The 22,494-nt window shown below is 45.8% G+C and overlaps 1 protein-coding gene across 3 annotated transcripts in view; it reads left to right on the top strand.

Annotated features, from left to right (window-relative positions):
* XYLB (xylulokinase) overlaps nt 1–22,494 on the top strand; it is a 67,994-nt gene that overhangs the window by 31,487 nt on the left and 14,013 nt on the right. For all 3 annotated transcript variants that reach the window (XM_010357242.2, XM_010357244.2, XM_010357243.2), the window contains 7 exons: nt 520–638; nt 2,820–2,901; nt 4,545–4,585; nt 5,242–5,357; nt 6,210–6,325; nt 7,013–7,086; nt 9,594–9,690. In XM_010357242.2, coding sequence (XP_010355544.1) covers nt 520–638; nt 2,820–2,901; nt 4,545–4,585; nt 5,242–5,357; nt 6,210–6,325; nt 7,013–7,086; nt 9,594–9,690 — 645 coding nt within the window. The remainder of the gene's footprint in view (nt 1–519; nt 639–2,819; nt 2,902–4,544; nt 4,586–5,241; nt 5,358–6,209; nt 6,326–7,012; nt 7,087–9,593; nt 9,691–22,494) is intronic.

The raw sequence follows: 22,494 nt of genomic DNA, 5'->3' as shown, positions 1-22,494 counted from the left end.
GAGGTCTCTCCCTGCAAGCTCTGGGTTCCCTGTCCTTCCCCATCCTCAGGGAAGCCTTGGGAGGAGGATGTTCTAGGAAGGAGCTAATAGGTTGATCTCAGTGACCAGGAGGAAGTTTAGAGGACTCTGAGACCTTTCCTTGAAAGGTCAGATGAGATTGAGAAATCCCTGGGGGCTGACCTGGAAACCTAAGGGACATAGAGAGTGGTTACTGGTCAGTGTGTTGCTGCTAGTTCTAGGCCCCCTGGGAGGTCTCTGAGCAGCAGATTTCCAAGCTAACTGTAGTGTTTGAGTTGATGAGGAATATTTGGAGGAGGTGTGGTGCCATGTGTTTCCAAGGGCCTCTAGGGCCTCTAGTTCTCTGGTTCCAGAACAACACAAGCATGCATACCTTCCATGAAGAAAGAGCTCTAGTACAAGTTGCGTCAAGAGAATTATCTGCTGTTTGCCAGATTTGTGCATTTTTACAAAAGGTCCGTTTTCAAGATGTGTCTGTTGTTTGTTTCTTTCCTTCCTCAGGTTCTGGAATGAATTTGTTGCAGATACAGGATAAAGTCTGGTCCCAGACTTGCCTTGGTGCCTGTGCACCTCATTTAGAGGAGAAGCTTGGCCCACCAGTACCATCATGCTCAGTTGTGGTAGGTCTCCTTTCTGGCGATGTGGCTCATTTAAGAGCTGGCAGTTACCAGGGAAGCACTGTAGCGCACACACATACACACAGACACACACACACACACACACACGCTGCACACTCCCTTGTTCATTCACCCACAGGCGTACACATGCAGGGTCTTCAGTTTAGCCTAAGATGTAAGTCAGTGTCTGGATCAGTGCCTTGCACGTAGTAGGTGCTCAGGTACATGCCTTATGGTCGGCAGGACTTTGGAAAATTCCACTAGGAATTTATTAGAATAGGGATAAAAATGGCAGGTGATTGCATAGCTAAAGAAAAAATGCACAGAGTGCTGAAATTCTAGGGACTGCTGATGAAGCTTGAAGGAGGCAGCCTTGGGGAAAACAGAAAGAAATACCAGCGGAGCTGGCACAGCACAGGCCCTGGCACTGGACAGCCTGGGACTGAATCCTGGTTCTACCAGCTTTGTGACTTTGTGTCTCGGTTTCCTCATCTGGAACAAGGGGAATGATGTTGTTCATCTTACAGGGCTGTTGTGCAAATTAGATGAATTAATGTTTAAAGCACTTAAAATAGTGCCTGGTCCCATGGGTAATGGGAAAAACATTTACCCATCCCGGCGGCCCCACTCGTTTGCAGTGGACACTGGCTGTGAATGCGCTGGTGTGTCCTAGTTGGCCAGCCCTGTTCTCCATTGTCCTGTGGGCACAATGGAGTAGAGAGAGAGAGAGATCTGGGTCCTGCCTCTGGGGCCCTTTGGTGGGAAATGCTTACTACAGAGCCAGAACAACCAGAAGGAACTCTGGGTGGGAGAGAATGTTGGTGTGAACAAGGGACAAGGGCACTCTGAGGCCTGGAGGGAGTCGTGTAACTGGGAGTCTTGGGCCATGTGGAGGAGGGGCTGCTGTGAGGACTTCTCATTGGGAGTCTCAGCCACAGAAGCACTTTTGTTTTCTTTTCAGGGACAGAGTCTCACCTTGTCACCCGAGTTGGAGTGCAGTGGCGTGATCATAGCTCACTGCAGCCATGAACTCCTGGGCTCAAGTGATCCCCCTGCCTCAGCTTCCTGAGTAGCTAGGACCACAGGTGTGCACCACCATGCACAGCTAATATATTTTTTTATTTGGGTAGTGACAGAGTCTCACTATGTTGCTCAGATTGGGCAATTCTCCTGCCTCAGTCTCCCAAAGTGCTGGGATCACAGGTTTGAACCACTGCACACACCTGTATGATTCACATTGACATGCTGAAAACAGCCTCTGCCACCATGAGGCAGAACATCAAAGCCAAACCATCAACATCTAAAGTACGCCATGAGGCCAGTGCACGGAGCTGAAGGAAGAGCCATGTGGCCCTGTGGAAGCCAACAGTGCAGAACCCAGACAGACTGACGCTGGTCAGAAAGGCAGAGAAAGGGCAGACAGAAAACAGCCAAGCCATCAGGACTGATAATCCACACGTGGCTTTTAGTTGGATGTGAAATTCAGAGCAGGCTTTGTTTGCCTTATGCGAGAACACTTGCCTCCAAGAAGGAGCCTGTGCAGATGAGCAGCTTGAGGATCAGGAAAGAACTGACTCTGAAAAGGCATTTTCATTTGTCACATAGGTGTCACATGTGGGGGAACCAAGCAGGACCCATGTTTTTCATCATCCCTCTTTTTGCAGGTAGTGCTCAGATAGCCCTCCCTGCACACTGTCTTTTTTGGATTACTTTCCTTAGAACATTGTTCTCTGCACTTTCACGTCCGATTGTTGTTTATCCAGTCGCTGGGGTGATAGAGCGAGTGTGCGAGGCATTATCTGCTCCCATGAGTTTGCTTACTGGCGTCCTGTTACCTTTGTTTTTTTTTTTTTAATGCTATATCAAGAATTTGGAGCTTATAAAGCAAGCACAAGTTAGGGGTTGGTTTGTTCTCTCTACCTGAAATCTCAGGATCAGCAGTTTTTGAGATGACCTCATGCTCGTGGTTCTAAACCTGCACTGGACTTCTCTGGCGATTTGTGAACAGGAGGGACACGCCCAGTTTGTGACAGGGAGTGGTGTGATTCCAGGCTCTGCAAAACATTCCTTCAGCTTTGGTGACCTGGAGCCTGTAGCATTTTCGTGGCCTGAAGGGCGGGTGGCTGTGCTGAGCAGGCGGGATTTACCTCAACAGAGCACCTTTGCTTTATCCCCGTCCCTCAGGGAGCCATTTCTTCCTATTACATCCAGCGCTACGGATTTCCTCCAGGATGCAAAGTGGTGGCCTTCACTGGGGACAACCCAGGTGAGTATCTCGGGGAGTTTCACTGTCCGATGAGCCTGACTGGGTCCATGGTGGACTTTTGAGAATTCCAGTCCAGCCTCTTGGTGAAGCCTTCTGTGGTCGTTCCCCACCACCCCCACCCTGCGATCTGACTCCTTGTACCTGCCCCATCTTAGCTCCGACTCTGCCCTCAGGAGCTGGTCATTCTTCTCTCTCTGGATGAAAACTGCTCAATGATTAAGGAAGGCAGTCTTGCCCACCCCATTCCTAACCTGTCTTTTCTGTTCCAAGATGAATACTCAATTCCTCCAACCCTTCCTCTAGGACATGGTTTTAAGTCTCTGCCCTGTCATCTGATCTGCAGCAATGACTTGTTTCTCGTCCAGATACCTCATCTCCTTCCCTAGCCTCTTCTCTTCCTCCTCCTCTCCTCTGGGTAGTCCTGAAGCCACTCCTGGAGGGGCCCTCGGATCTCTGAAGGAAGGCCAGGTGGGCTACACTAAACAACACCCTAACTACTACCCCTCAGCCCCACCCCAGGAAAAGTATTTTTCTAATGATCCACCAGGTTAGGGTTACATTTAACTCTAACTAGAAAGGTTAATTTTAACCCTAATTAGAATGGTTACTTTCTGTCCTTTCAGTCTTCTTTCTGTGCTCATAAATAAGCATTGTTTATTTTAATCAACCTGGGCGTATCTTTCTCATTTTAACAGTTGTCTAGAGCTCAATTGTCCAAGCATTTATTTCTCCAGTCCCTTATGGATGGAGGGTGGTGTTGCTTCAGTGTTTGGGTAGTGCAAACGATGTTGAGGTGCACATTCGGTCTCATCTCTTTGTTGTTACACGGTAAGTTCTCAAAGGTGGGATTCCTGGATCCAAGGCTTCTGACACACACGCTGCTGATTGAACCTCAGTGGCAGTGTTTGAGTGCACCTGTTCCTCACTCCCATTTCACCTTTACTCACATGTTCATTCACTCAGCATTTAGTGAGTGCCTATTATGTGCCAGGCCTTCCTTCAGTGCTGGGGCACTTCAGCAATCAAGGCAGATAAAGATTGCTGTTGTGAGCCAGGTGTGGTAGTGTGCACCTGTAGTCTTAGCTACTTGGCAGGCTGAGGTTGGGAGGATTGCATCATCACGGAGTTCAAGGCTGCAGTGAGCTATAATCATGCCACTGCACTCCAGCCTGGGTGACAGAGTGATACCCCACCTCTATATCTCAAAAAAAAAAAAAAAAAGGCTGCTGTTGTGGGCCTTGTGTCTAAGGCAGGGCACAGACAGTGAACATAACCTCACCCCCTTCTTTTCCATTACTGCCTGTGTTTTTCTCTGCTGTGTATCCTTGGTGTCTTGTCTTGGCCTCCTTGATTCTCTGCACTCCTGGGAGTGCCTGACAGTGGAGGGATGTTTGGACCCCTTCAGGGAAGAGACTTCACAGCTCAAATCAGAGGCCCTGCTAACAGAGACGTCACCCCTGACCCCTATGACCTTCTCCTCTTAGGGCCTCCTGAGAGCTCAGCTCCCCCTGCTCCTGCCTCCACCCTAGGGTGTGGGTGGGGGTTGGAGGTGGGGGCTGTGCGCCTGCTTGGAGAGCCCTGTGGTTTGCTTTGTGGTTCCCACGTGGCCACCAGCTAACCAGAAGCTCCCCTCCCATTCTCAGCGTCGCTGGCAGGCATGAGACTGGAGGAAGGTGACATTGCGGTAAGGTGACTTCCCACACCCATAGGCTCTTTCTGTTTCCACACTCACACCCACACTCTGATAAGTAGCAGAGATGCTGCTGGGACCCAGACCCTGAAGGACCAGGATCCGGGTCCCTGTATATCAGAGTGTCTGCCAGTTCTGGAAGGCAGTGGAGGGAGGGGATGGGGGCACACATCTTTCTCAGAAAGTTGTTGTTCTTTGCTGGATGGGCAGGACCCCTGCCTGCTTCACAGTGGCCAGTCTTAGTGCGTGCAGTGGCAAAGGGTCAGACCTGGGGCCAAAGGGCTGTGAGCAGCCCAGATGAATAAGGAAGACATAACCCAGGCCTTCCTACTTCTAGTGGGAAAGTCATGTGGGGAACCAGCCATCACCCAAACCATTATTTAGATGCAGTTGTGGGAAATCAGCACAGAAGATCTATGAAATCTGTATCTGGGGAGCTAAATCAGCACAGAAGATCTATGAAATCTGCATCCTGGCTCATCTGGTGTGGGAGGGTCAGAAGTGGCTCTGAGAAAGTGGCCTTGCATCTGAGATCTGCAGCATGAGTAAAGTGACAGGGTTAAGGTGGGTGGAGTACAGCGCGTCGCTGGCAGAGGGCAGTGTGTGTGGGCAAAGCCCAAGGCGCCCCGCCTCTGCCCATCTCTCCCCAGGTCAGCCTGGGCACCAGTGACACCCTGTTTCTCTGGCTCCAAGAACCCATGCCTGCCCTGGAAGGCCACATCTTCTGCAACCCAGTTGACTCCCAGCACTACATGGCACTCCTGTGGTGAGCCTGGGTGTTGGTTGGCACCATTCCCTGGGTGAGGAGGTGTGGGCAGATGTGGCACCATCTTGAGGACCCTAAGTCATTCCACTAAGCTCTGGAATAACTCCCTCCACTTTCCCTGGCTCTGCTGGGCAGCCGAGACCCCCAAGGACTCACCGACTCTTGCTGACAGCAGAGCTGGGTGGGGAATAACCCAAGACCCTGAGTCCCTCAAGCCTGGGTTTGAATCCTATCCTCACCACCTATATCCTGTGTGACCTTGGGCAAACTCCGTAGTGTGGCATGTCTGAGCCACACTTTCCTCATGAGATGGGGAGGGCAAGAGCATTTACCTCACATTGTTGCTGTGACCTGTCCAGCATGTGGTGGACCCTCATAGCGGAAAGGACATCCTGCTTCCCAACAGCTCTCATGGAAGGGACGTGCTCTGTGCTCTGACCACAGGCTTTTGGAGACCTGTCCAGAGCTCCTGAGGGAAATGGTTTCTGAGCTCCTAAGCCCTGAGAAGCGTTGGAGAATGTGGCTAGTTACTCTAGCCCGTCCTGCCTCATTGTGCCCATGGTAGAATGTGCAGAAACGGAGCTCCCTGTCTCTACCTGGGGCTCCTCTGTGTCAGCCTCCTGTGTAAACAGCCTAAGATAAGGGCATTTCCGGTGCCTCCCAGGGACGTTCAGGGGCCTGGAATCTGAGGAAGCGCCTCTGATACCTAAGTTTCAGAGCCTGCTGTGCACTGACTAGGGGTTGTGGTCCAGCCTGACCTGCAGTTCCTCTGCCTGGGTCTCTTTACTGAAACTCATGGGTCCAGTGAGCAAGCACTGGCTCCCTTCCTCAGAGCTATACCCTCTTCTGCAGCTTTAAAAATGGCTCCCTCATGAGAGAGAAGATCTGCGACAAGTCCGCGTCCCGTTCCTGGAGCAAGTTCTCTAAGGCACTGCAGTCCACAGAGATGGGCAACGGTGGAAACCTGGGTAGGCCAGTTGGTGATGCCCAAGCCTGTGAAGGGTCAGCAGCTGCCAGCTGGAGGGGCAGGGCCTGGGGCCCCATGAGCTGGGGGAGAGGAGGGCCGTGGAGAAGTCCAGGGGAGCACTGTCTGTCTGCACTTCTATTCCACAGATCCTACAAGCTGGTGTGGAACCCTGTGTTCTGAGTGAGGGTGGGCCTGTAAGGCTGTCCTTGGCTTCTGCTCTGAGCAGAAGATCAGGCCATAGCTACATCTTCTGTCCCCACCAAGCCCCTGGTGACAGCATCAGAGAGGGCAGCCTCTGTGCTGGTGTATCCCCATTCATAGCCCTCTGCCCCAGGCACAAGGAAAAGTGCCCAGTGTCTCGGAAGGCCTGAGCAGGGAGGGGCTGTGCCTCCCTTGGTCAAACCTGTGTTGGTATTTTAGGATTGACTGGGCAGCTGCTTCCTGTTCAAGGCTGCCGAGTGAGAGCAGGAAGAGTTGTCTCCGAGAAAAGCTAGCTCAGGGCTTCCTGGTTCCCTTCTATCCTGTTGGAGAGAAGAACTGAGAATATTCGCAGGTCTCATCTGGGGGATGAAAGAGAGCCAGGGGACCCGGGGATATGGGGTCATTTTGCCCTGTTCTACGTCTGTTGAGAAGCCGATCTTTTGTTTTTTGACTAATGACAGCTGATCTCTTCCTGGTTTTATTTCAGGTTTTTATTTTGATGTAATGGAGATCACCCCTGAAATTATTGGATGTCATAGGTTTAACACAGAAAACCACAAGGTACGTGTGTTGTTGGTATTGGAGTTACATTGACTCCATTTGTGAGTGTAAAATTTAATAATTGCCTATGAAATTATGTAACTTTTAGGGACTTCATTCATTCACTCATCCATTGATATCATACACACTTGTGGTGTGCCAGGGTACATTCTAGATCCTGGGGAATCTGTAGGACATGGTCCTTTCCCTCAGGGAGGAATGCAGAAAACCTGAGAGTTCTCTTCCAATTTAGCAAATGCTAACACTATCATTGAGTATCACGGAGCTTATTTCCTTGGCGAGTTCCATACTCTTCAAGAACCCATGAATCTTGAGATCATTAATTTCCTCCTGGTTGAAAAAGCCACTGAGCCCGGGAGGTTCTAACGTTTATTGAGCCCATTTGGTGCCAGGCATTGTTCTCATGGTTTTCTGTACCTTCCTCATTTACTTTTCTTTCTTTTTTTTTTTTTTAATTTTTTTGAGATGGAGTCTCACTCTGTTGCCCAGGCTCGAGTGCAGTGGGATGATCTTGGCTCACTGCAACCCCCGCGTCCTGGGTTCAAACGATCCTCCTGCCTCAGCCTCCTGAGTAGCTGGGATTACAGACCCAAGCCACCACGCCCAGCTAATTTTTGTAATTTTAGTAGAGAGGGGTTTCTCCATGTTGGCCAGACTGGTCTTGAACTCCTGACCTCAAGTGATACGCCCCCTCCCAAAATGCTGGGATTATAGGTATGAACCACCATGCCCGGCTATCATTTAGTTTTCAAAGCAATAGGCACTATTGTTCCTCTTTCTAGATGGAGAGGTTGAGACTCAGAGGCTCAGGCTAAATAATCTGCCCAGAGTCACAAGGTCATAGGTGGTGGAGGGGGCTCAAATCCAGTCCTCTCTGGCTCTGAAGCTGCTGTTTTCTTTCTCCTCCACAATGTGACCTTTCCCAGGAAGGATTTAGTTGGTTCTTGCTGCTCGAAATTGACATTGCTGTTAGATAGTCACTGGAGAGTCATCACCACATTTTGGGTTGTACCTGAGAGATGTTTCTGACCCCAGTAAATGGGGGGTTTATGTAAGACACTCTGTCTGGAAACTGTAACTGTCCGAGTTGGCATTGGATTCAATGGCAGATGATGGCACTACATGTTGGATTATGAACGGAAAGCTTTGTATAAAGTAGGAAGTTCATTTCAATCTTCTGATGGAGAATCAGTTTGGTTTCTTTTATTAGAGGGAGAAGTTATGCCTGTTCTCTTTCATGCATATCAATCCTAGATTTGTCAAGGAGAAAGTAGTGTTCTTCATTCATTCATTCAACCAACAGATATGTATGATTGGTGCCCGGCACCCGCGACACAAAGGAGAACAAGACATCGGTGGCCCTTGCTCTCCAGAGCCTGCTGTTTAGGAGGGAGAGGGACAGTAGATGAGTGAATGAGCACGTACATGAATGCAGCAGGTGCTAAGGCTGGGAAGCAGAAGAACAGAGTGCTGCAAGGGAAAGCAGTGGCCTTTAGGTTGAGACCTGAAAATACTCAGGATCTCACCATGGAAAGAGTAGGATAGATTTCCAGGCAGAGGGAGCAGCTTGGGAACTAGAAGAAGGTCGGTAAGGTTAGAGTGTAGCTGTTCATGAGGGGGATGGTAGCAGGTTCTAGCATTGTTCTCAGGTGCCAGAGAAGCAGGGGTGAGCCTGGGCTTGATTCCCATCAGTGCTAGCTTGAAGGACATGCCACAGGGGTGGGATCTCAGCGTAAGCTCGTGGCTGTAACTTATCTAGTATGTACTGCATTTTCCAGGCTCTGTTGTCTAATCTGATCATTGCAACAACCCTAAAAAACAGGCACCACTATTATCTCCGTTTTGTTAAGAAAAAGAATGATAGCAAGACTAATGTAACTTATTAAAGATTGCAGAGCTGAATGGTAGACAGAACTTGATCTCTCAGCTGCCTGAGACTAAATTCTGTAATGTCTCTGACTCTTCAAAGTGACATGCATGTGAGGCTAGTGGGCTTGTGTGCTTCAGTAGTGTGTTTGTGTGAGTGTGTGTGACAGGCAAAGATAGTGGTTAAAGAGCCCAGCTATGAGTTTCAAATCTGGGCTATTGTTTAAAAAGATCACACACAGGGCCGGGCACGGTGGCTTAAGCCTGTAATCCCAGCACTTTGGGAGGCCGAGACGGGCGGATCATGAGGTCACAAGATCAAGACCATCCTGGCTAACACGGTGAAACCCCGTCTCTACTAAAAAATACAAAAAAAATTAGCTGGGCGAGGTGGCGGGTGCCTGTAGTCCAAGCTACTCGGGAGGCTGAGGCAGGAGAATGGCGTGAGCCTGGGAGGCGGAGCTTGCAGTGAGCTGAGATCCAGTCACTGCACTCCAGCCTGGGCGACAGAGCGAGACTCCATCTCAAAAAAAAAAAAAAAAGATCACACACAGACACACACACTCAGACACACAGACACACACACACACGAATGGACAATGAGAGTTCCTTACTCTGTGCCCACCTTTTTCTGGAGACAGGTCGCAGCATTCCCTGGGGATGTGGAGGTTCGAGCACTGATTGAAGGACAATTCATGGCCAAGAGGATTCATGCAGAACGCTTGGGCTATCGAATCAGTAAGTGAGCCACTGGCAGCATGTGTCCCGGGGTGGGGGCTCAGGGCCAGCTTACACCCGGGGGGCCAGGGCTAGTGGGTCAATGTCTACTAAAGTTTTCTTTCAGGGGGCCTTGTGCAGGAGGAAGGTGGAGCCTGACCTTGGGGATGGGATGAGAAAGTGTGTCAATTGGCACTTGTAGGCAGGCATAGAATAGCAGGTAGGTTGTTCCTGCATCTCAGCTGTGCCCACAATAGCCTGACCTTTTGACCAGGACCTGTAGGACTTGGGAAAGGTCTTTCTGTAACCCTAAGCTCCAAGCTGCAGATGAGCTGTCTTGAGCTCTGGACTCCAAAGACATAGGCAGTGCAAGGTCTGGGGACATGAGTGGGTCTTGTCCTTCTAGCCTAGCCAGGTCCCGTTGCCTGTGGGACACAGTCTGTGTCTTTCAGCTTGGACAGGGAAGAGGGGGATGTAGTACCACTGTCAAAACTCAGAAGACTGATATCTCAGTTCATTTGCTGTTGCCTATAACAGAATACCTGATCTTGGGTAATTTATAAGGCAAAGGAATTTATTTCTTACAATTATGGAGGCTGAGAAGTCCAAGGTTGAGGGATCGTATCTGATGAGGGCCTGCTTGCTAGTAGGGCTCTCTGCAGTCCTGAGGAGGTAGAGGGCATCACATGGTAAGGGAGCTGAGTGTGCTAGCTCAGGTCTCCCTTCCTCTTCTCAGAAAGCCACCAGTCCCATTCCCACAATAACCCGTTAATCCATTAACCTGTTAATCTGTTAATCCATGAATGGATTAATCCACTCATAAAACCCTCATAACCCAATCTCCTTAAAGGCCCCATCTTTCAATATGTGATGTTGGAGATAAAGCTTCAACATGAGTTTTGGAGGGGACACATATTCAAACCATGGCAACTGGCATGGAGAGGGCAGACCCGGGGCTGCGGGAGGCAAAAGGAGGAGAAAGGGATTTCTGAGAACTTGAGCTGTAGAATAATCAGCTTTAGGGGGTCAGTGAGTTCCCTTTACAGGTGGCGTTGAAATGGTCTAGGGGTCTGTAAGGAAGTTGGACTGGCCGTCTATAAAGTCCAGGTTTCTAAGATGTATTTGTCCCTCTGGGCTATAGCTGTTGTCACTAGAGAAGATAGTGAAGCTGCTTTGCTTGAGGGCCTTCCTATGACACTTTATGGATAATCCGAGTTCTATGTAATATATATTTTATACCTTTGAATTGACAGAGTAAAATGATACTATAAAAATACCCATTAGGGAAACCTCCTGGAAAGCCTGTTAGACAGCATCTACTAAAGCTGAATACACGCCTAGCCAGCAATCTCACTTCTAAGTAAAGGCACAACAGGAATTTGTGCATATGTTTACTAAAGATGTACAGGAGAACATTCATTGCAGCACTATGCTGAATAGCTCCACAGTGGAAGTGGCCCAGTGCCCATTAATAGTAGACAGGAAAAATGCGTTGTGGTGCATTTGTACAACAGGATACTACACACAAATGAAAATGAACCAGCCTCAGTGATACACAATGAAATGGGTGAATCTCACCAAATGTAACACTGAGCAAAAGAAGCCAATATGGCAGGGTTCTCTATACATCAAGTTCAAAAGCAGATGAAAGTACAGGCCAGGCACAGTGGCTCACACCTGTAATCCCAGCATTTTGGGAGGCCGAAGCAGGTAGATCACTTGAGTCCGGGAGTTCGAGACCAGACTGGGCAACATGGTGATACCCCCATCTGTACAAAAAAATACAAAAATTAGCCAGGCATGGTGGGCCATGCCTGTAGTCCTGGCTACTCAGGAGACTGAGGTGGGAGGATCGCTTAAGCCTAGCAGGTTGAGGCTGCAATGAGCCATGAGACCCTGTCTCAAAAAAAAAAATTAAAAAAGCAGACGAAACTATTTACTGTTGTTGGAAGTTGGGATAATTAGTAGTTGCCCTTCAGAAGGGGCCTGTGGGGTGCTGGTGATGTTCTGTCTCATGTTCCATGGGTGTGTTTAGTTTGTAAAAATTTATGAAGATTATAGGCTTATGATGTGTGCATTTTTCAGGATGTGTGTTCTAGGTCAATACAATATTTTAAAATATTTAAAATTACCACCATGAGCATTCCGAATGCCCTCATCCCACCACCCTAAGTGTAAAAAGACATTTCCCAAAGGTCTGCAAAGACTTCCAAGTTCCCTGAAAATGAGACCGGGTGAGCAGGGCAGGGATAGTGCTGGAGTTGGTGGAGTGCCTGGCAGGGGTCCTCTGGCTCTCAGAAGGGGACCCCAGGGAAGGGAACAGCCCAGCATACAGGGAGAAGCAGTTAGGGTAGAAGGCCCCTATGGACTCAGGAGGAGCTGATGGGATTGTGGCATTATTCCCAGCCTCTAAAGCATTTCTTATGCAAAACAGCATAGAGTTGCTTATCCTCTTAGCAAGCTTAAATGCAGAATCAGACCTGTCTTGCCGCTCTGCTGAGTGATCACTTAAATAGACATACTTGGAACCAACAGAGGTTGCACACACGTGAGGACTCATTCTCCAGGCCGCCATGTGGACTGGCCAGCTCTAGTTTTCGTTCTTGCCCAGTCATCATCTCATTTGGCTTTAATAGTGTCTAAGGGGAATAAAGAGGCACTTTGAATAAAAATGATTATTGTGATACTAACAGCTGCCAGCATTTGTTGGGCACTGAGTGTGTGCCCGGCCCAGTTCCTTAGCAATTAATCTTTTTTTTTTTCTTTTTGAGATGGAGTCTTGCTCTGTCACCCAGGCTGGAGTGCAGTGGTGTGATATCTGCTCACTGCAAGCTCTGCCTCCCGAGTTCATGCCATTCTCCTGCCTCAGCCTCCCGAGTAGCTGGGACTACAGGCGCCCGCCACCACACCCGACTAATTTTTTGTATTTTTTAGTAGAGACGGGGTTTCACTGTGTTAGCCAGGATCGTCTCGATCTCCTGACCTTGTGATCCGCCCACCTCGACCTCCCAAAGTGCTGGGATTACAGGCGTGAAACACAGCACCTGGCCAGCAATTAATCTTTATTAACAACAGTACCTCTGAAGTAGGTACTGATATGATTCCCACTTCACAACAAAGGAAACCAAATCTTGCAGTGGTTAAATAACTTGGTCAGGACTGGCAGAGCTGGGATCTCAACCAAGCCATTCTGGCTCCAGATGCTGGATTCTCAACCACTGGCTGAACCTGCTTTTTTTAAGGAACAATTGCCCTCTTGATGTTTATAGACACCATCAGGCATGGTAGACACCATCTGGGCAGGGCTAATAAGCCATAGTTTTCAGCTTACATTTCAGTGTGTTTCATGTTGTTTAGGTTGATTGTAAAAACAGTCAAACCTTGCAGCAAGTTTGAAAAATAAAGAAAAGAAAATGGGCCTAGTGCTCACACCTGTAATCCCAGCACTTTGGGAGGGGGAGGTAGGAGGATCACTTGAGCCCAGGAGTTTGAGATCAGCAACAGAGAGACCCTATCTTTACAAATAATAGTAATTATAAATATGCCAGTGTAGTGGCATGTGCTTGTCCCAGCTACTGGGGGTGGGGTGGCAGGGGGTGGCAGGAGGACAGGGAGAGGGGAATCGCTGGAGCCTGGGAAGTCAAGGCTGCAATTAGCTGTGATTGTGTCACTGCACTCTAGCCTGGGTGACAGAGCGAGACCATGTCTCAAAAAAATGAAGGAAAATGACTCATAATCCCATCCCCTCTCTCCAACCACTGGTACCATTTAGGGACATTTTCTCCCAGTCTCCTGTATGAGCTTATTTCCATACAGCCATAGTTTTGTTCCTTTGTACCTTGTATGCAAAGGGTGTATACAAGAATCAAAGTTTGTCAAAAGTCATCTTTGTGGTGCTGCGTATGATGGCCAGGTTACTTTTCCTGCATTTGGCCACTGAAGGTGTTCTTGTTTTTTTTTGTTTGTTTTATTTTGTTTTTTTGGAGACAGGGTTTCACTGTTGCCCAGGCTGGAGTGCAGAGGCGCAATCTCGGCTCACTACAACCTCCGCCTCCTAGGTTCAAGTGATCCTCCTGCCTCAATCTCCCAAGTAACTGGGACTCCTGCTGTGCACCACCACGCCCAGCTAGTTTTGTATTTTCAGTAGAGATGGGGTTTCACCATGTTAGTGGCCAGGCTGGTCTCGAACTCCTGACCTCAAATGATCCACCCACCTCTGCCTCCCAAATTGCTGGGATTACGAGCATGAGCCACTGTGCCTGGCCATTGTTCTTGGTTTTCCAACATGGAATCACACTAGAACATCTTCCATAGCTTGAATTGTTTCCCCAGGAGGATGGCGTTCCAGCGATGAAGCTGAGAGAAGCTGAGAGGTGGGGGCTGAATGTCTTTTCCTGGACAGAGCCAAGGAGCTGGATGGAAAGCAGCAGGGTCTTAAAACAACTATTTGTTTTAAAATACATAACAAATGGATGTCTTTTTATCATAAAAGATTCATGCAAAGCAGAAATATGGAATAAGAAGCAAATGCCCCCTTCATATGCCTCTCAGACTCCTTTCCTTCCTTCCAGACTGTGACTTCCTTCCTGTGAATCATACGGAATTGCCAATATTGAAGAAGTTTTGATTTACAAAAATGGCAATTTCATATGGTTCAACCTGATACATGTGTGTATGTGTATATATATATTTAACAGAAATGCTATTATATTCTATGTGTTATTCTGAGACTTGCTTTCCATAACAGTATGTACAGGTCTACCTTTATGTTTTCTAATGACTGGCATGAGGTTTGCTAAATTATTTTACGGCCCTAGTTGAAGGACATTAAGATTATTTCTTGTTTTGTTTTGTTTTTGTTTTTGTTCTTGTTTTGAGACAGAGTCTCACTCTGTTGCCCAGACTGGAGTGCAGTGGCACAATCTCAGCTCACTGCAACCTTCGCCTCCTGGGTTCAAGCAATTCTTGTGCCTCAGCCACCTGAGTAGCTGGGATTACAGGTGTGCACCATACCAGCCTGGCTAATTTTTGTTATTTTTGTAGATACAGGGTTTTGCCATGTTGCCCAGGCTGGTCTCAAACGCTTGACCTCAAGTGATCCACTCATCTTGACCTCGCAAAGTGCTGGGATTGTAATTTCCACTTTCACCATCTCATTCTATGTCCTGTACCCTTGTCCCTAGTTTATTCTTGTTTGTGTATTTTTTTTCCCTTGAGCATGTTAGCTAAAGGTTTGTATATTTTATTAAGCAATGTTAATGTTTTGTGCTCCCTTTTATTAATTTCTACTTTTATCTTTTTAAATGCCTTCCTTCTACTTTATGAATTTTTTTCTTTTTCTGTATTTTTAAATTGAAATCTTAGCTCATTTATTCCTATTCTGTATTAACTTCTAATTTGTGCATTTCAGAAGGCTATATGTTAACTTTATTTATGTAACGTATCTTTCATTTCTAAAAAGATAGTAATTTTCATCTTTTTATGCACCAATGAGTGAACTGGCCCCTTGTCCTTTTGGTATATCTTCCATCATTCCTTGAGCATTTCCATAGCTTCTAGCATAAAAAAAGTTTCAGACTCGGCTGGGCGCGGTGGCTCAAGCCTGTAATCCCAGCACTTTGGGAGGCCGAGACGGGCGGATCACGAGGTCAGGAGATCGAGACCATCCTGGCTAACACGGTGAAACCCTGTCTCTACTAAAAAATACAAAAAACTAGCTGGGCGAGGTGGCGGGCGCCTGTAGTCCCAGCTACTCGGGAGGCTGAGGCAGGAGAATGGCGGGAACCCGGGAGGCGGAGCTTGCAGTGAGCTGAGACCTGGCCACTGCACTCCAGCCTGGGCGGCAGAGCGAAACTGTCTCAAAAAAAAAAAAAAAAAAGTTTCAGGCTCATCTTGTTTTTTCCTTGGATCAGCCCTGTAATCTTCCATTTATCCAAGGAGCCCTGACTCCTTTGAGTGGGGAGAGATGTTTGGATGCTGTCTCTGGATGCTCATTGCTACTGGGATGATGCTGTTCCCAGCCACTTTCAGTGGGCTGAGTTGGGAAATAGTAGGATATATATATATTAGGATATATATGTATGTAGATATATACATATACATATATATGTATATGTATATTCTGGAGGGATCAGAAGCATCAACTTTGTCACTGTTAGGATAAGATACAAATATGGGAAGGAAGAAAGCCAGAATGGACCTTTGGACTGGAAGGGGAATGTATAGTGTATAGAGTATATGTAGTGTATAGAGTATATATAGTGTACATGTATATGTATAAATCTACATACATATATATCCTAATATATATATATATCCTAATATTTCCCAGCTCAGCCCACTGAAAGGGGCTGGGAACAGCATCATATATATAAGTCTGTATTTATAGACACATTTGCCTTTCTATTTATCTGTCTATCTACTTCTCCATGTGTTGAAAAACGTGAGTTCAACCCTATACACTCCACTTCCAGTCCAACACCATGGGGTTCATTCTGGCTGTCTTCCTTCCCACATTTGTATCTTATCCTAACAGTGACAAAGTTGATTCTTCTGATCCCTCCAGATTGCTGCCTCCTTGACATGCAGGCCCCATTTTGGCTTCTCTACTTACCTTTATTTGTGTTGTCTCTGTGGCCTCTCTCCAGCAGCCTCTTGGATCTGCCCCACTCTGGTTATGTACTTACATGTGGCCCTTGAGGCACTTCTGTTTGCCTGTCTAATGGCTTTTTAGGGAAGGAAGAAAAAAAAGAAAGGTAGGAAGGTAGGCAGGCAATAAATATTTTTAAAGGGAAGAGTCCATTTACATTTAATGTAATTATTGAAATGATTGGATTTAATCCAATCCATCCATTTATTTTTTATTTTTTTCAATCCATCCATTTACAAAATGGATTACATATCAATTTTGCTTTTTCTTTTCTTTTGTTCTACATGTTCTTTTTTCTTCCTTATTCTTTTCCTGTCTTATTTTTGGATTAACTGAGCAATGTTTAGTATTCCATTTTATCTTCTCTGTTGGCTTTTTAAGCTATACACTTTTTAATTGATTTTTAAATTGAAATCCTTAACTTGAAAAGTCTGATTTGCACTAATATTATACTCTTGAATTTTTTTACCAACATGCTTGCACTACAAAAACAGCTAAAGAAGTTTCCCAGGCTAAAGGGAAAATCATACCAGATGGAAAGTCAGAGCTTCAGGAAGGAATGTAGAACATCTGTAAGAAGTGGATTCTCAGCTGGGCACGGTGGCTTAAGCCTGTAATCCCAGCACTTTGGGAGGCCGAGACAGGCAGATCATGAGGTCAGGAGATCGAGACCATCCTGGCTAACACGGTGAAACCCTGTCTCTACAAAAAAATGCAAAAAACTAGCCGGGCATGGTGGCGGGCGCCTGTAGTCCCAGCTACTCGGAAGGCTGAGGCAGGAAAATGGCGTAAACCCGGGAGGTAGAGCTTGCAGTGAGCTGAGATCCGGCCACTGCACTGCAGCCTGGGCGACAGAGCGAGACTCCTTCTCAAAAAAAAAAAGAAAAAAAAAAAAAGGTGGATTCTCTTAAGTTTTACTTTTTCTGAAAACATATTTATTTTATTTTATTTTATTTTCTTTGAGATGGAGTCTTGCTCATTGCCCAGGCTGGAGTACAGTGGCGCAATCTCGGCTCACTGCAAGTTCCGCCTTCCGGGTTCACGCCATTCTCCTGTCTCAGCCTCTGGGGTAGCTGGGACTACAGGCGCCCGCCACCATGCCTGGCTAATTTTTTTGTATTTTTAGCAGAGACGGGGTTTCACCGTGTTAGCCAGGATGGTCTTGATCTCCTGACCTCGTGATCTGCCCACCTCGGCCTCTCAAAGTGCTGGAATTACAGGCGTGAGCCACCACGCCCGGCCTGAAAACGTATTTATTTTACTTCATATTCAAATAATATTTTCTGTTTTGGAATTCTAGGTTGGCACTTTTTACTTTCACCACTTTGAAAATGTCATTTCATCGTTTTCTAATGTTTCAGATGAGAAATTAGCTGTCCTTAGTGTTGTTCTCCTGAATGTAATGGGGTTTTCTTCTCTGGCTGATTTAAAATTTTTCTATTAATCTTTGATTTTCAGCAGTTTGATTATGATATATACCTAAGTAAGGGTTTTTTAATTATTATTATTATTTTGTATGTGTCCTCTTTGTGATTCACTGAGCTTGTTGGATCTGTGGGTTAATCTCTTTCATCAGTTTTGGAAAATTCTTAGCCATTATTTCTTCAAATATTTATTTTTCCCTATTCCCTCTTTCCTTTCCTCTGGACTTCAGTTACACATTTGCTGTTGTCCCTTAGGACTTTGACTCACTGTTCTTTTTTTTTTTTTTTTCTCTCTCCCTGCTTCAGTTGGACAATTTCATTTTTTGTTTTTATTATGTTTTGTTTTTTTGAGACAGAGTCTTGCTCTGTTGCCCAGGCTGGAGTGTAGTGGCATGATCTCGGCTCACTGCAACCTCCACCTGGCAGTCTCAAGCAATTCTCCTGCCTCAGCCTCCTGAGTTGCTGGGACTACACGCAAGCACCACCACATCCGGCTAATTTTTTGTATTTTTAGTAGAGATGGGGTTTCACCATGTTAGGCAAGCTGGTCTTAAACTCCTGACCTCAGGTGATCCACCTGCCTCAGCCTCTCAAAGTGCTGGGATTACAGGCATGAGCCACTGTGCCTGGCCTTCAGATGGACAATTTATGTCACACCTCTTTTTATTCATGTTTCTGCTGTATTCAGTCTGCTATTAAGTTCATCTAACAAAATCATTTTGGATATTATATTTTTTCTATTTCTAGAATTTCCATTTCATTCTTTTATATTTTCTTATTTGTCTGCTGAAATTTTTCATATTTTGATATGAAAAATATTTTTCATTTTGTTCATCTTTTCCTCTGACTTTATATCATATTTATAATTATTATAAAGCTCCTATCTGCTAATTCATCTGAGAGTCTGCTTCTATTTACTATTTTACTCCCATTTCCTGCTTCTTAAAATGCTATTTAATTTTGGTTGAATGCTGTACGTTGTGTTTAAAAGTACAGTGTTGACTAAAGTGGCTAATTTTTAACCCTTTTACTTTTGAGATAATTGTAGATTCACATGCAGTTGTTAAATAAATAGCTAATGTTTACCTGCAGAAAAGGCCTGCCCTTCTATCAGGAAGTGAGGGTGAGGTGGTGGTCTTTTTTGTTTAATCAGGGGTTGGATCAGTGCTAGTTAGTTTTAGTTCACCAGTCGTTGCAGTGTCTTGGGTCAGGATCAGCAGGATCAGGTCCCTCCCTCCATCAAGTCTTTGGGACCTAACCACTGAGATTACAGAGCTCTTTCTCTGTTTTCCAGCTCTTCCCTCACTTCCACATCACTGCTTCCATAGTAGTTCATTGGAGACAATTGGTGGGTGGGGAGGACTAGCTCTGTATTGGAGACTCTTCCAGATTTCAGTCCTCCATACCAGCCCAAATGTAGTTGCTCTTCTTTTCTAGCAAAGTTTATCTGTCTATAGAGTCTTACTTCTTCATGTTTCCCATGCTGCAGGTATGAATCAACACTTAAGGGCTCATCTCATTCTGGAATTTATTTTATTTAGACTTCTTGAATTTATAATTTTTCGACAGCTTCAAACAAAAATATGATACTCTGGTTGTTGTTTATTCCATTCTGTCATTGTTACAGCACAAGTGTGTTCTTTCTTGACTATTATCATCTTAGCTGGAAGTGGAACTATATGTCTTTTATTAGATTAAGGTTTGTTATTATTATTATTATTTTACTATTTATTTTTATTTTTTATTTTTATCTATTTATTTTAAAATGGAGTTTCGCTTGCTCTGTGACCCAGGCTGGAGTGCAGTGGTGCATTCTTGGCTCACTGCAACCTCTGCCTCCTGGGTTTAAGCGATTCTTCTGCCTCAGCCTCCTGAGTAGCTGATTATAGGTGCCCACCACCACACCTGGCTAATTTTTGTATTTTTAGTAGAGGCAGGGTTTCACCATGTTGGCCAGGCTGGTCTTGAACTCCTGACCTCAAGTGATCCGCCTGCCTCGGCATCCCAAAGTGCTGGGATTACAGGTGTAAGTAACTGCGCCTGGCTGATGTTCTGTTTCTTAACCCGAGTGCTGATCATCAGATGTTTATCAATATGTTTTATAATTAGCTGTAAGATACATATACTCTGCCGTATACATGATATTTTTCACAATAAACTGAGCATAGTGGCTCATGCCTGTAATCCTAGCACTTCAGTAGGCCAAGGCAGGAGGTGGACTGCTTGAGCTCAAGAATTTGAGACCAACCTGGACAACAAAGTAAGACCCTGTCCCTACAAAAAATACAAAAATAATGGTAAAACACGAAAATTAGCCGGGCATGGTGGTGAACATTTATAACCTACTCGGGAGGCTGAGGTGAGAGAATCACTTGAACCCAGGAGGCGGAGCTTGCAGTGAGCTAAGATCGCCCCATTGCACGGCAGCCTGGGTGACATGGCGAGACTTCGTCTCAGCAAAAAAAAGAAAAAAGAAAAAAGAAATAGAACATTGCTAGAACCTTAGAATCTTGCTGTGCTCCTCTTCCACTATATCCTCATCTTCCCCTCTCTATCCAGATTTTTGTATTATCATTTCCCTGGAATTCTTTATGGCTTTGTCAGCTGTGTATGCATTCCTTTAAATACACTGTGGTTTTTTGCCCTTTCTGAACTTCATAATATATGGAATTATACTACATGTGTTGTGACTTGCTGCTTTAGCTCAATGTCATATTTATGAATTCATTCATGTTAACAGGCATAGATGGCTATTAGCTGTTAATTTTCATTGCACTCTGATATTCCATCACATGATTATACAACCATTTATCCATTTTCTGTGGCCTGACCGTGTCTCCCCAAATTCACATGTTGAAAACTTAATCCCTAAGGTGACAGTGTTGGGAGATGGGCCTGATGGAAGGTGTTTAGGTCATGAGGGCTCTTAGGTGTTAATGCCACTATAAAGGTGCTTTCAGGAGTGAGTTCACTGTTTTCTGCTTTTCAGCCATGTGAGGACATAGCATTCTGGGGATTCTGCTTAAATGTTCTACAATATATGGGATGATCCCTCACAAAAAGAATTATCCAACCCAAAATAAGCAGGATTTTATTCTGGTTAGAAGAGGAATCCAGCCTTTTTCTGTGATGAGTGGAGCTACTTTTCATGTTTGTCTCCATGCCTGCTGCTCAGTGTCATTTCAAGTTCCTCTTCACTCGGTGCCCCCAGCACCCCCCCCAGCTAGTAGCCCACTTTCACTAATGAGCAATTCTTTACTTTAGCTTGGGGATGAATACTGCTGCTGCTTCTGCTGCTGTGTGTGAGGGAGTGGAGGGAAGGAGCTTGAGACCCCTGCTGTCATGAAGTCGGTCATGTACTCTCAGCAGCAGTTTGAGGATTCTTCTTTCCCATATCCCCACCAACACTTCACAGCAACAACCTTTAAATCTGTTGCCAGTCTGATGGGTGCAAACTGGTATCTCAGTGTCAGTTTAATTTGTGTTTTCTTAATTAATGATGATTTTGTTTTGTTTCATTTTGTTTTGAGCTGGAGTTTCACTCTTTTTGCCCAGGTTGGAGTGCAATGGCGCGATCTCAGCTCACTGCAACCTCCGCCTCCCGGTTCAAGTGATTCTCCTATCTCAGCCTCCCGAATAACTGAGATTACAGGTGCACATCACCACGCCCAGCTAATTTTGTATTTTTAGTAGAGACAGGATTTCACCATGTTGACCAGGCTGATCTCAAACTCCTGACCTCAGGTGATCCACCCACCTTGGCCTCCCAAAGTGCTGGGATTACAGGCATGAGCCACCACGCCCAGCCAATTAATAATGATTTTGAACAGCTCTTTGTAACTGGTTTCTTTCTCTGAATTGGCTGTGTACATCCTTTCCCATTTATCTATTTGATTTCCTATGTTTATCTTACTGATTTGCAGGAGTTTATTGTATACTTTGAATATTAGGTTGTTGACAGTTTTTTGTTGCAGATATCTCTCATTTGTCTGTTGCTTATTTATAGTGTCAGCAATTTAACAGAATTTTGATTAAATTCATCAATGTTTCATCTTACATTTTATGCTTTTGAGGTATTGTTTAAGATATTTTCCCCCTACTCCAGTATCACAGAAGTACTGTTTTATTTTTCTCCTGTTGATGTTACAATTTTACCTTCCACATTTAGGACTTTGATTCATCTGGAGTCGTTGCGAATGGTGTAACTTGGGATCCAATTTAATTTTTTCCACATATTGGTCCAGTTTTCCAAACACTGTCTACTAAGTGGTCTGTTTTACCCCATTACTTGTAGTGCCCTCTTTATCATTTATCCAGTTCCTATATATACATGGGTCTTTCTCTGTACTCACTTTCATTTTTTTTTTTTTCCTTTTTTGGAGACAAGGTCTCACTTTGCTGCCCAGGCTGCAGTGCAGTGGCGTGGTCTCAGCTCACTGCAACCTCCACCTCCTGGGCTCAAGTGTTCCTCCCGCCTCAGCATCCCAAGTAGCTAGGACTACAGACACGTGCTACCATGCCTGGCTAATTTTTAAATATTTTTTGTAGAGGCAGGGTCTTGCCATGTTGCCCAGGCTAGTCTCAAACTCCTGGGCTCAAGCGATCTGCCTGCCTTGGCCTCCCAAAGTGCTGGGATTACAGGCGTGAGCCCCAGTGCCCGACCTGCACTCCTGTTTCTACTTCATGGGTTTGTTGGGTCTTGTTCTTGGGGCAGAAAACCTGTTGTATTATTGTAGCTTTGTAGTATGTTTG

Source organism: Rhinopithecus roxellana, chromosome 1 (genome assembly GCF_007565055.1).
Source record: "Rhinopithecus roxellana isolate Shanxi Qingling chromosome 1, ASM756505v1, whole genome shotgun sequence".
Lineage (NCBI taxonomy): Eukaryota > Metazoa > Chordata > Mammalia > Primates > Cercopithecidae > Rhinopithecus > Rhinopithecus roxellana.
Note: the sequence above shows the minus strand (reverse complement) of the source record. Positions and strands in the feature narration are given on the sequence as shown.